Source organism: Prosopis cineraria, unplaced genomic scaffold (genome assembly GCF_029017545.1).
Source record: "Prosopis cineraria cultivar Desert tree isolate PC_DT_omini unplaced genomic scaffold, ASM2901754v1 PC12, whole genome shotgun sequence".
Taxonomy (NCBI): Eukaryota; Viridiplantae; Streptophyta; class Magnoliopsida; order Fabales; family Fabaceae; genus Prosopis; species Prosopis cineraria.
In genome coordinates, this window is record NW_026555343.1 from 24,700,758 (window position 1) to 24,716,009 (window position 15,252).

The 15,252-nt window shown below is 32.3% G+C and overlaps 1 protein-coding gene across 1 annotated transcript; it reads right to left on the reverse strand.

Moving 5' to 3' along the window:
• Positions 1–4,697: 4,697 nt before the first annotated feature.
• On the reverse strand, positions 4,698–5,090 carry LOC129289191 (isoliquiritigenin 2'-O-methyltransferase-like). The gene has a single exon (XM_054925994.1). It carries the CDS (start codon positions 5,088–5,090, stop codon positions 4,698–4,700), a length of 393 nt encoding a protein of 130 aa, XP_054781969.1.
• Positions 5,091–15,252: the final 10,162 nt, after the last annotated feature.

Consider the following 15,252-nt stretch of genomic DNA (forward strand, 5'->3'; position numbering starts at 1 on the left):
ATGACGTGTTTTTATTTGACTGTCATTTTTTATGGCGTCTTATATTTATGTTTTTGTAGTAGGGACTATTGCTTCTATAGAATAAAAATAATTCTATGTAAATAAGATAAGATGACCTGAACAAGTGAAGACTTCTCGTTTCCACTTCAGCAGCTCTTGATAATGCGTGCAATACTTAATTAAACTATCTTGTATTTATATATATGCCGCCAAATCTTATATAGTTTGTCTGATTCAAACGATACATGATAATAGATTCGCTACAACAAAAAAATTCGTCTGACCATGCCATTCTTTAATCAAGTTCACAACTAATGTCAAAGTGCAAGTTGGTTGAAATCATAATATATATATATATATATATATATTATCTTTTATTATAGATTATAATATTAATATGGGAGAATCACATCCAAGGATCTCCCAAAAGAATTATTTATAGATAAGGATCAACATAAAATTGTTTGTTGTTTACATGGTAATAATTACTTCTTTTTTCTTGAATGGTGACTTATTGTTAGTTCTTATTTGTGAATAATTCTTTTGTAAGGTTCTTGAATGTGGTTCTGTCCATTAATGTTAATTTTATTTTACATCATTAACCATTTCTTGGAATTTTTGTATATATCCGATAAACTACTTCTCTGCTTAAAATTTGAAAAAAAAATTGTATTTATTTACCCTCGACATTCATCATTGATTGAACAGTACTAATGAACCAAGCTAGCTAGGCTGAAGTTTTTGCATGTAAGTTTTCCTTCAGAATAATTTTCCCAACATGCTAAGATCACTCAACAATTTTTATTTATGTATTGTATCATATAAATGTAAAAATATTTTATTTGAATGACTAATTCAAATGCAAAACATCATATATCATCTAATAATATAATAACTACTTGCCAGAGTTTTAAAAAGCCGCTGAATTGCACATATAACTCAAAAATGTATTGACTTACAACATCACTTCTATGTTATTTATTGTACCTTACATTACATAAAAATAGAACAAAACTCAAATAGTACAGCATAAGAGAATGCGCAAACTTTATATATATATATATATATATGCATTACATACATAAATACATACATTTTCCATTTTCTTTATTCAAAAAAATCACTTGTGCCTTCACATCACAGTCAACAATTTGCTTTAACTTAATTGGTTTATTTATAAAACTCGATGACTCCCAAAGCAGAAGAGAAAACACGGGCAACAACAACACAATAGCAGGAAAACCCAGCAGCTTTGCCCAGAGCTTCCAATTCTTACTCTGTTCTTTCCTTCCCACAGGCTTGCAAATACATGATGTTGTCAAGAATCACTACATATTTATGGCCGTCTGTTAGTGTTTCTGGCATTATCAAGTCAATCACAATAAGCTTCCCTCCTTTCTTGAGGGAGTTCTGACAATTTTTCAGAACTTGTGTGAACTTGTCATCTGCCCAGTTATGAATTGTAGCCTGCAACAAAACACACACACACACACACCCCTTAGCATATCATTAATTATATTTGGATTATTTATGTGAAGTTCTTGTGTCAAACGAGTTGGATATTTTAATAATATATTGATATTTGGAAAGGAATAACTATTTTTTCGTTAATAATATTAAACTCGTGATTATCTGAAACTATATCTGTTAAAAGGCGTCATTAATTGACATTTTATTGCTCTTTGTCTATAAAAGTCAGTGCGGTCTGCATAGTTGAGAGAATCGTCCTAAGCTTTCAGGCACTCTTCTCTCCTTCCCTCATTGTGCTTTTCCTGAGTTACTTCATGAATCCCTGTTATTCTATGTCCTTATTCACTTTGTAAGAAAAGTCTGCTTTATTTTGGGGAGTAGTCATGCGAGCAATCTTATGTGATGAAATAGATCTTAAGTATAGTGTCCGTAGATATGACTCAAACTATAACTATACCTACTGTTGCCAACAAAACATATTGACCTTGATCATTGTAGCATCACCTTTTGGGACACATATGTACAGCATGAATAGTTTCATCGAGATATCAAATATAATTAAATGTCCATGCAAGTCTTTATTCCTGCATAAATCTTCATTATAGGAATATATATCGATGGTACGTTAAGAGCATATATATAGTTAATGTCTAGATATATACTCTCTCTGGACCACAATACAAGGCATCTTCTAGAAATTTTATTTAGTCTAAAATATAAAATATTGAGTAAATTTTTTAATTGTTTTTCCTACAATACCCTTACTTCATTTATTTCTAATCTTTCAAAAAAAATGATACATTGGAATTTTAATTTTCATTAACAAGGAACTTATATAAGGTTTTTCATGAAGGTATAATTAAAAAGATGTAAATATTTTTTAAGAAATTAAAGTTTCAACTAACATTTTTTTTAGAGCCATAAATTAGTTACTAATGCCCTATATTATGGTCTGAAGAGAGAATGAGTCCAAGCAAGAAATACTGTAACACCCTCAAATTTACAAACTGATTTTTCGCAAATTATTAATTCAATAAATTATTTTTTTTGAACCTTTATCATACCCTTATCATGGTAGAAAAATTTCTACCATGGTACATCTAAGACAATATACCATAGGTCTTAAAATATCTCAAAAAGCAATTAGAACCATGAGGGAACAGACAGGATCCTCATGACATGATATTTAAATTAGGTCATGAATCAAGAGGGACAAACATAATCCTCTTAGTCAAATAAATACTTTTAATAAAAAGGATTAGAGTTTACATGTTGTCAAAATAAGAAATGTCCTAGGTTGGCACAAGATACATTGCATAATACAAAATGAGAGGCAACGTAAAAGATGGTGTCTCATACACCATAATTACACCTCTGGTGCTTTCTCGGCCGGACCCGCTCCTGTAAAAATGTTAACCATGGGGAATGAGACTTGAAAGTCCCAGTAACCAAAAATTAATATGTAATGATGCATGCGGATGTAACTAATCATGCGATTGCTAAGTGGGCACACAAAACATTTAACCGAACAATATTTTCAAACAAACGGAACAAGTATTTAATTGCATGACTACACCTTATATCCTCCTTTCACCATGCTCGGACGCCAAGTCACCCGGCCAAAGGTGAGTTGGACCAAGCGACACGCCACTCATTGGGTCCAATGAGGGCTTACCACGTGGTAATAATTAACCGAACAGAAATTTCCATTAACACCATACATTAAAATACCCTGACAAGTCATGCATTATTCAAATATCCAAACAAAAATATATCCGAACAATAATATCTCATCATGATAAACAAAATAAATTTTTAACCCACTTGGCAATAATTTCAAACAAGTATATAACAGTATTTATTTTCAATAATTCATAATTTTTTCAAACAACAAAACAACACATAACCATTCACAAACACACTCATCACAACACATTAATAATGGTTACCTTGTGTCTTGAATAACAAGTTCCCCTTCACAACTCCTTTTTCACCACTATCTTTGTCAATATAATCTACATAATTATTTCACAATATTATATATTAATTTTACATTAAAATAAATAACTCTAATTTAAATAGTTAGAAAGTCTTAGATCTATAATCCATATTAACACTAATTTAAGATTTATGCCTCATTTAACTTCTCAAATTCTTTTTCTAAAATTCTCGTACCCTAATAAACTATTTTTTTTATCCTCAAATCACTTCTAGTATCACAATTTCATCCTTCTATATTCTAAAAATTCATCCTAAAATAAATTAAATTTTAAAATTATCCTAAAGCCTCAGATCACCTTTCTATAACCTCAAAAATACCTATTCATACTTAAATAAATATTTAATAATCATAGGTTTATCCCTACATCTCAAATTCCACATAAATTCAACCATATAGATCTAGATTTTAACTCAAAAATTCTTAAACATAAGTTTCAATCTCAAGAAAATATTCTATAATATTTATTATATCCCTAAGAGTTTTAACCTATATTTTTAATCTATCATATCATCAGATTAACTATCCTATAGAAAAATTCTAATCAAAATATTTACTCTATCCTACAAAATAATCAGATCACTAGAAAACTAATATTATTTAGAAAATAACTATAAAATTAATTTTGTAATTAAATAAATTTTTAAATGCTAATCTAAACAGAAAAGTTAGAACATACCTGAAGAAAAAAAAAATAATCCCCCCTTGCGAGAAAACGCCGAGCAACGTGAGAGGAAGAGAGAAAAATAATATAAAAATGGGATTGTGAGTCCCAAAATTATATTAAAAAAAACTATAGGTTTGAATTTAATTATTCAAACCTTTGGGCCAAAAGTTGCAATTTCCTCTAAATTGCATCTTAGCCTCTCATGCTTTCCTAATGCACACACCCCCTCCTTTTTATACATGAAGGCACCTCTTCTCTTCCCTCATCTAACCAATGTGGGACTTAGAAACAACAACCTTCCACCCTCCCCTTTTTTTTTGTTCCTTCTATCTTCTCTTTTTTTTTAACACACACATAAAAAAAATATTTATGTATTATATCTTAACTAAATATTGCTTATGTGGTTTTAAATTTAAATTTTTAAATTCATAATTAAATACCTAATCATAATATTATTTCTAAATAACCTCAAATAATATAAATTTCTATTATTATCATCATTTTAAAAAAAACTTAAATTTCATAATTTTTTTTATCTAAAATTTAGGATGTTACAAATACTTACCGAACTTTTATATAAGCTGGATGGTAGCTTAATCTGGAGACTGAAGCATAAGAGACTCCATCCTCATCAGGGAACATGTATTTATCAGTAGGAGATAGATCATAAAGCCTCTCAATTCTACCATCTTCATCAACCTTCCTGGAAGAACAAGTCAAAACAGAATGACTTGCAAGCAAACACAGCAACCGATCAAGGCGGCGAACGGTGTCAGCATGTGCATTTGGAAGCTTGGAAGCAATTTCAGAGGGTGACATGCCCTTAGGGTTTCCCTCACCGATGATCTTGAAGAGGTCGAGCTCAATGGCAGCATTTAACACTGCAAGGTAAAGTTGACCACTCACTAGCAACATGGCATCAAGAGAAACATCACATTGATCATGATTGTCCATAGTAGGGCTCATGCTTACTAGCTTCGTCTATAGATTATATAGATACTCTCTATATCAACTATGAGAGTGGGTTTAGATTTTAGCCTAAAGATAATTCAAGCAACCTGATTTAGTCTTGTACTTGTGAGGGGTATTTATAGTGTAAATAGACCGTTGAAACTCAGGGATAGATGATTAAAATAGTATGGTCTTATTGGCTAATTAGCAAGAAACCTCTCCTAGTTGATCATCTTCTTGGAGCATAAAACTAATTAATTGCATGCATGCACTATAAATACCCCCCACAAGTACATGAGTCACTTTCTGATATACATGAGTCATACATGCAAGCATGTGAATCATATTTATTTAGAAAACATATAATTTTACTAAGTAGATGTGATACAGGTAGTAGCAGTCTAGAATCACATCATTGTAGAGTTCGGTTCTTAGAGATGTGTATTAAAAAAAAAGTACTTGTGAAAAGAGAACCACCTAAATGATACTCAAATTAATTTTTTAGGTCTTTCTACTAATAGAAAATTTGTCAAATAATATATCTAAATCTATAATGAGATTTTAGAATATTTAATCTATAAATGTGAAATTTTTATTAGATATGAGGACTCTTAAAGTAAGGTTTGAGGCGAAGAATAAAGATTTGAGATGAATAGAGACTTTAAATCAATGCTTTGAAGCTATGAAAAATTTGTTAGTTATAGACACATAAATTAGTTTTATAAAAAGAAATATGGATTTAAAAGATAATTTTGGAGTTTTTAAGATAACTTTAAGGTCTTAGAGTAATTTTAAAGTGGTTTGGGGGTGATCTTTTAGCAGTTTTAAATTATATATTAATATTTTTATATGTGTGTGACTTATGTAGACTCTTATTGAGAACTCTTATAGCCTGGATTCTTATTGTGAAATTACTTGTAAACTTAATGAGAACATGTGACTTAAGGTTTTTCCACGTTTGCATCAACTATGTTTGCTATGGTGATTTATAAAAGTATGCTCTAGTATAATTTTGTCTAATCGAGTATGATACATGTACATAAACTTTCTATAAATAGTGAAGGACGTGATTGTGGAATACTAGAATCTAATGAATTACTTTAATCCTATCATGCATGCCTTTGACGTATTTCCATGATTATGTGGTAATATATTTCCTTTAAAGCTTGTTTGCATACATTGTGATGGTTGCACAAGCATGTCATGCATTGGTGATCGGTTGAAGAGATGATGATGTTAATATATATATATATAACTTTCAACCATGTGGTTTGCCTTCACTTTGTGCATAGTGGTTGGCCTTATACAGGGCTTTAAAGAGGGAATGTGAGACAATAACACTTCCTTGTTGGGTTCTTTAAAGAGGGGAGCCATAGTTTGGACTTGGGCTTTGTACCTTTGGTTAGGTACATCTCAAGCATTGGAGATGCTTTGGTCAGTCTAACATGTAAGCCAAATCGTGAATAAGCCTATGGTTCTAGTCAATGGTATAAGGTTGGATGGAGTAATAAGGGAGTTACCTACTTGCATATCATCATATGTTGCATATAATTATTATGAATTATGCTCCATGAACTTGTATCTTCATAACTAATAGCAATGAAATTTTATGTATACTTATAGTTAATTGTGTTTGGTTGTTAGTGTGTACATGTATGGTAAAATTCTAGGTTATTGAGACGTTAGTGCTCACTCTTCTTTTTAACATTTTAGGTAAGCTTAGTAGAGCAATGGGAAAGTATGTAGAAGTCTAGGGCTTAGCTTGAATAAGCTTTAAGTCTCATTTCAATTTGTAGAATAATTATTTGCCAATATATGGCTCATTTGGGTGGATTTTTGAGATTGTTTATGATTTATAGATGATTATTAAGTACTAGTAGTTGAGGCTGTAAATGCCCCAAGAGGGGGGTAAATTGGGCTAATTGAAAATTTAAATGAATTGCAGTAATAATAAGTGAGATGTAGGAACAAAATTACCAATCACGAGAGTTAGATGAGCAGAGCTTGACACTAGTGATTTATCTTAGTTCGACTCCTACCACTTGAGTCTATGTCCAGTCTTTAGGAACCTCCTGAGATTTTCAACTATATTACCAAGATTAATTTAGGCTCTTAGTTACCTCAGTACATCAACAAACTTCTCAATAAGTCTGAAACTCTCCCCCTTACAAAGGTATGATAAATCCCTTTAAGCTCCCTGAGCTTAAGTTCCTTTGTTTTGAAGATGTAAAATAGGGATAAACAAAAAAAATTTAAGAATGAACTACTGTTGCTTTTAAACTCTCTTTAAAAGTAGATATATAATCAATGAAGCTCTCTATCAATAAATAATAGACAGAAGATAGGTAAACTTTAATGCTTAAATAAACACAGAATGTTCTTGTTGATTTAAATTGTTCACCCCTTCTTTAGGTTTCATAAATGAGTCTATTTATAGTTGAAAATCATAAACAATCCATTAGACTTATAAATTTTTCCATTGGAGATTGTTTGTGATTTATTTCCTTCTAGCTTCATGTTTCCTTGGATATCCAAGGTTCTCCAGTGAATGAGACAATAGAATAGTGTTTTATGGCAGAGACTTTGTTTTTTGTATAGTAACGGCTAAAAGCATTAAATGTTTCTAATAAAAGTAGTTGAAGCTTATATGTTTTGGTATAACAGAAAGCAAGCTCGGTGACATAATCAAAGATAAGCAAACTAAATAACGTTAAGAAAATAATTGTGTTTGAATATCATCTAGTGAAGATATAGAGTGAACACAATTGATTTTAGATGAAAAGAAGGATTAGAAGAAGAGTTCAGATGACCTTCAAGAGAGATACAAAACATAGAGCAAAAAGATTCATAGTAGATTTGGTGTTACTAAGTCTTAGCACTGGTGTTAAAGTGAAGAATAGACTCTAAAAGAAGGTCATAACATAGGTGTTGTTTTGATAGTACTGGTGTAATCCAATACATAAAAGACAAAGTTTTTCGATAATTTTAAGTGAATAAGAATATATCTGAAAAGATTACTTAGCACCGATGTTAAAAGGCGAAGTAACATAATCAATCAAATCTCTTCATGTCATAGAAGAAAGGATAGTACTGGTGTTGAAGTGTTAGAATAGGTGTTACACAACCTTGAACAAAACTTAGTACAGGTGCTAACCAAGTAATGCAGGTGTTGCCTTAATTCAACTAAAGATAAGTAAAGAATAAGACCGATGTTAAATAGATAGTACCGGTGTAAGGAAAAAGGAATGAGAGAGAATCAATTCATAGGTTTAAAGAGATAATACTGATGTTAGAATTAGTTGGACCAGTGTTATATGAAACACAAAACAATAGAATAGTGAAGATAACTAAGATAGCATCAGTGTTAAGGCTTATAGTACCAGTGTTAACAACACTTAGAAACACTTTAGAATAAGATAGATTTAAGCACAAAGATTATAGTTAAGTCAAATACTTAACTAACAAAAAAGCATACCTTATATTAAGATTTGATAAACGTTAAGACAATTAACCTGGTTTTAGTTAAGAAAACTTGAAACACACAAAACTGCTCTTTATTTTATAATAATCAAAATTAGGGTTCAATATTTCTCCCCCTTTTTAATGATAACAAAACTTAGATGTAAAGTATTAGTTCTCAAAGAGACTTTGGTCTCTATTTCTTAAAAACACAAATTAAAATAGAAGAAATGCGCATTATATATATATATATATATTTAAAAGATGTTACAAATAACAGAGAGTTTAATCAGATAATCTATCCAATAAATAAGTAAATACTCAAATACTCAATTCACTTCTTAAAGACAGTTTCAAAGAAATCTATTAACTCATGGAATTTCTTAGTAGTGGGAGATAAAGGTTTGAGTGTTTTAAAGGGTTGAGAGGATTGAGGTTCAGAGGTTTTGGATGAAGGTTGAGGCTTATAAGTCTCTAAAGTCTTTGCTTTGAATTTACTCAATCTAGGTAAGGCACTTCTTAGTCTTCTCACAATAGGTTAACCCTTATGCTTGCCACTTCCCGAATCTTTAACCACATGCTTGTTTAACCCACTATCTTGAATCTTACTATGAACCTTGCTTTTTACCTTGTTTTTAGACTTTGTATCCTTACTTGTCTCCCCCTTTTTGTCATCAGCAAAAGGCTTAGATAGATTAACAGGGACAAAAAGATTAGAGGAAGGTGTGTAGGAAGAACAGGTACCACTTCCAGTCCAAACTGCTCTATTCTTAAACCTTGGTGGAGGCTTGAAAATTGCATCAGATTCTAAAATAGTAGTGGGTAGTGTAGGAGACAATACAAAATCAAGATTCTCCTGATTAAGTCTTGAAAGGCCTCAGTATAGTTGATCATAGAGAAGAAAGGAGTAGAAGGTGGAGGTGACTGTGCAGACTCCAATTCTTTTCCATCATTAGAGATCTAAATATATTCTCTATAAATCTTGGCCACAACTAGTAAAGCTTATAGTTGTTTGATGCATGTGACTCAGCTCCTTTTGAACTATCTTCAAACATAGCTCTTAGTTCAGAATTAATAGAGGAAACTGGTCTAACCCTTAGATTGCCAATCTTAGAGGGTATCTGTAGATCACTGTCATGTTCATCTTTAGTCCCCCTCTTCAAAGTAGAGGTGCTGGATGTGTATACTAATACATAGTCTTTAACAAACTTTGCTCCAGCATTCTCAGGTAAAGAGACACTAGAAAGGGTACCCATCCTAAGGGGAGAGTAATGCTCAAATGAGTCCCTTAGTCCAGTTGATATACCTCCCAACTTAAAACTTGAGCTCTCAGCAACCCAATTTCTTCCTTGAATTCTTTTATAATCTCTTCAGAGGCTTTCTTGAGTTTTTGATTGAAGTCCTCAGCTTGTCTCTCAAGACACGATGTAAAAAGCTTATCTTGAATCTTGAACCTCCTATCCAACTACTTGACAGTGTCTAAATCAAGATATACTCCTCCTGATGATGGTCAAATAGATAAGTCATTCTGAGCAAGTTGATATTCTTGTTTGCTTTGAGCACTAGGAGCTGCAACTAAGTGAGCTTTAGTTTGAGCACTACTCCTCCTTCTTTAATAATTTCCATTTTCTTCAAAGTCACAGAGTTGATTTCCTCATGTCCCGAAACTTCATTGCCTTTTAGATATATAATCTTTTGATCTTTCAATATTTTTGAAATCACATTTCCACATATGAGATACTTCCTATCTCTCTTTCTACTCAACTAAACTAGGTTCTTGATCTTTTTAAAGATGACAAAGGCAACATCTAATTTGAATCCCTTGATTAAGGTAGTCAAAAGCCTCAAGTCTTCATAAATAAACTTGTTTAGTCTAAATCTTTTACAGGTAATTGACCTTAATAGAAAGTAGTAGATTACTCTGTGAAGTGTTAGTATGGACTTTGGCTTCTCTACTGGACTAGAACTTCCCTCCTAGGTTGGCACCAATGTTATGAACATGACTGGCTTTTTATAGGACAAGTCTAACAGTCTCGTCAACCTTTTATTAGTTGGAAAATTTAGAGGAATGTTTAGATAGTCTTCTATAATATCAAAAGACTTTCCTCTCACTATTACTCTTAGTACTTCACCATTGCATAGAACTTATAGAGAACTGTAAAAAGCTCTAACAGCTTCTGGACTTATAGCAATGTTGAGCTCTAATAGAGTCTTATTGGGCTTCATCATTTCAGTGACATCATACCCCTTCCCTTTGAGCTCTCTTAGGTTTACTATCTAAGACTTATTGACTTCTTTTCTAGCCATTTTTAAGGCCAGGCTTGGAATTTGTCCAGTGTGAAGAGAGTCAAAGTAGAAATTAGCAAAATCATCACTCTTGTCTGATGCCTCAGTGATAGAAGCTTTTCCTTTCCTCTTCCTCTATTCTTTAAGATTTTCAAAGTGAGGTTGACTAGGCAATATACATTTGGGGTGTTCTTTCAAAGGAGACAAGTTCATGCTTAGAAGGTTGAAGAGCTTTATTTTTCTTTGCTACTCTTTAGCCTTTTTAAGTAGTCCTTAGCTTGTTAGGTGTAAGCTATGAAGGTGCAATACTAGTAGTTTCCACAGGTTCGTCATTGACAGTTTTTGTCTTTACTCTTTCCTTTCTCTTTTAGACATTTGCAACTTGCTTTACTTTATTTATACCCTCACTGTTGTAGCTGCTAAGCTTAGATTTTCTCGTCTAAATCTAGCTCACTTAACCACAATGTCTCTGGCTTGAAAGAAGTTAGATACAAAGAGTCCTCAAGCTTTTAGAGCTTCTTTAGTTATTTTCATTCATGCAAGCTTTATTGAGGATTTGATCAGTGTATTTTAGTGATTTGGATGGAGAAAATGGAGTAATTTAGATAGAAGAATGGTCAGGTTTAAAGGAAAATGGATATGAGAGAGTAAAGTAAAGAGGGAGTTTATGTGAGAGAGAAAGTAGCACCAATGGTTTTAAGGCAAAAGAGTGAACTAAGTGAGAAAGCACATCAAAGCATATATATAGCTAGATATAGCACCGGTGTTGCTTACCATAGCACTGGTGTTAAACTTAAAAAAAAAAGAGAAGTTCAACAGTTACCTTATTTAAAATTGTAAATTAATTTGATCTTATCCACATTAAGTCTTTCTGAGGTGTCAGACTAATCTCTCGATAGTGTTGATAAGTTTGTAGTGGCTTTTACTAGCTTTCACAACATTGGTGTTGAACAATATAGCACTTGTGTTACTATCGAAGTTAGCTATATGCAATTTCTCAAAAGAACTATTAGTACCAGTATTGAATTTCTAACACCAATGTTACCTATTTTTATAATGCTAATAGAGAATTTCTTTAGATAGAGATATGCACTTTTAAACAACATCTCTAATGCCTAAGTTAAAATGCATAATTAAGCATATTAAAAATAAAGAGTGAAAATAAAGTTGCTTATAGTTCGTTAGGATTTAACGAACCCAACTCTCTTCTTTTGAATATGAATTGCTATTCTCTTAGAGGTTTTGTGAAGATATTAGCAAGTTGAAGTTCAGTAGGGATGAATTCCATTGTGACATCTTTCTTTTGAACATGATCTCTGATAAAATGATGATGAATGTCAATATGCTTAGTTCAAGAATGATAAACTGGATTTTTAGTCAAGTATATTGCACTGGTATTGTCATACTTGATTAGAATATTCTTGAGCTTGATTTTGAAGTCTTCAAGTTGCTGTTCATCCATAAAATTTGAGAGCAACACAATCCAGCAACTGTACATTCTGATTCCGTTGATGATAAAGAAAAAGTATTTTGTTTCTTGTTTGCCCAAGAAACAAGTGAACTACTAAAAAAGTAGCATGTTCTACTCATGTTTGTTCTCTCTGTCTTACATCCACCTGTAATGTCCACCTTGACATTACAAAAATTCACTACACAATTACAACAAACAATCATAATTAAGAGCAATTCTTGCTCCTAAGCTCATATTATCTATATAAGGGTTAAAACTAATAATATTTTAAAAATAATTATGGAATAATTGGAATTCCATAAAAATCCTTTAAATTGATAGTTTGAGCTCAAACTTAATGATTTATAAAGGTGTTGGAAGCATGGAAAAGTTTTGGGAAGCAAACCACTTCAAAACAGGGCCAAAAATGTCATTTTTGAGTGTTTTGGTTTATGCGCCGCAGCTCGTGGTCTATGCGCCATGGCATATGGCACAGAAAGCCAAGTTCGCTTGTTGTACCATGTGCCATGGCTTGCACGAAATGCATCATAGCATATGTGTCCATGACAGCAATGATAGCTTTTCTAGAAGAACTTCAAACGTGTGCCATTTTTGCACCGATATCTGATTGGAGTAATTCAAGAACCTACGCGAAGCGTATTCAATAAGCTAACTAATGATACAAGTTTTGTTATGATCTGACACACTATGAGAATTCTAGACACTCAGATGTAAAAGTTAGTTTTTAAAGAAATTTTTAACCATCCAAGTACCCAAAACTCATAACTTATATCATTAACCCATTGTGAGGCTTGAACCAAGTCCAATGGACCAAAATGCACCTGAGTAACCAATCAAACACACAAAAACATACCAAATATAAAATTTGGCCACTCAATGGCCATTTCACCCAATATAGCTAAAACACATAATCAATACTACATGTACTATTTGGCTTTTATTGCCACATAATACATTACAATTACATTGTCACCACATAGATAAAACATTCCTTACACTTGTACTAGTATTTTAACCAATCACCATAAAAATTCCTACATATTCACATCACATACCATATTGGGCTAAAATACAAAATAACATAGTATGAAACAAGTGCAACTAATCAAAATGATATACATTCTTAGTTGGCAACATATAATATCATTCATATAAGTTTATGTACACGACTCAAAATGAAATAGGGTTTTACAATAAGAATGTAGCAAGTATGCTAGTCCTTGCTCGATTCTCTCCCTGGCTCAGTCTCACTAGTAGAACCTATAAAATGATAACCACGGGTGAGATAAAAATCTCAGTAACTAAGATAATCTACATTATTGATTAATAAGCCAAGTTATAAAAAAGCATTAAAATAAGTAACATAATCACATCATATACGATCACCACAAATTGCATGCATGATCCCTAACCATCCGATCCTCCAATACTCCTGACCGAACCAGTAGACTATTTTATAGAACCAAACCACATGTATAGCTCCCAAGCTCACTATCCATGGTAGGACTACCTGGCCAAGGTGTCCTAAACCACTTCTGGACTATTGGTTCCCCCTATTACAAGTAATTAGGGTGTTGTTACTCCAACACTGCATCCTACAAAAGCTAAGGAGCATAGTCTCCAACTTCACACCCTTTTGAGTACTAAGGAGAGTAAGTCTCCAACACCGTACCCATTTCGGGCACTAAGGAGAGTAAGTGCTGCACCTGGCGTCCCGAGATGCCAGCAATGCCATATGGACTTAATCTTCACTATCTCCACTAGGGTGACCTCCCACCCTCTAATATGCCACATTTCATTATATATCTCCACTTGACCATGCATAAATAACTTTCCAAACAAATATAACAAATCTTACCATTTACTTTAAAAATATAGAATTTCACAAACCAATAATCATTTTTTAAAATAGTTAACCTTTAAAGAATTTATACATATATACTCAACAATTTATAGAAAAGAAACTTGAAAATAACTTATACAAGGTAATAAATAATGCAAATTATCTAGTTATCTCAACTTTTTGTTACTACAAGGGTTACCCATGGTACTAATTCTCTTCTTGTGTCAAGGTAAGTCTTCCCACTCCACAATCTACATTCACAAGTACTACATGTTAATTTTCAATTAACAAAAGCACTATTAGCTAATAATAACCTCCTAATTCTCCCACTTCTCACTCATATTCTCAACAAAGAGTCTTGTTAAGATTAGAATTTGTTCATACAATCCCTTTAAGCCTCCTTCTACTCTATCACAATATAAAACTTAATATTTCAATTTATCACACTTCAACACCCTATGATCAAGTTAGGGCTTGATCTAAAATTCACCAAACAAGAATGTAACTTCCTATTACCACATATCTAAGATCAATAAACCTAAATTAAACCTTTAAAGTCAATAGAAACCTTCAAAACATTGACTCATGGCTTAATCCAATCAAACCAAATTCTTACTCTTCCAAATCCCATGAAAAATGAGATGAAAAGGTAGAGGAGAAGGGTAGGTAAATTACTCAAGAGTTTGAAGGCTCAATTTATCTTCAAAATCCTCCTAAAATGATGCCCTAGAAATGCCCAAAGTTGCCCTCTTCATGCTTTAGGTTTTCCTACCCAAAATTTGTCAATTTTTAATGATTTATGAAATTTTAAGTTGCCTGCTGAGCCATGTGCCGCAATGCATGCCACACAAGCCGTGGCTCACGACGCAGTGAGCAAAATGTTAATTTTGCTACCCCCAATGCCACCCGACTTGATCCGACTTTCATCCTATCTCAATTTAGAGCCAAATATGACCCAAAAATCCAATTTGCAACCCAAAAGCATAATTAAATAAATTAATCATATTTTTAACTAATTTATCCCTTAATTAATCAACTTTTCTAGATTTGAAGTTTTAGGATGTTACAGTTCTCCCCTCCTTTAAAGGAATTTTGCCCCCAAAATT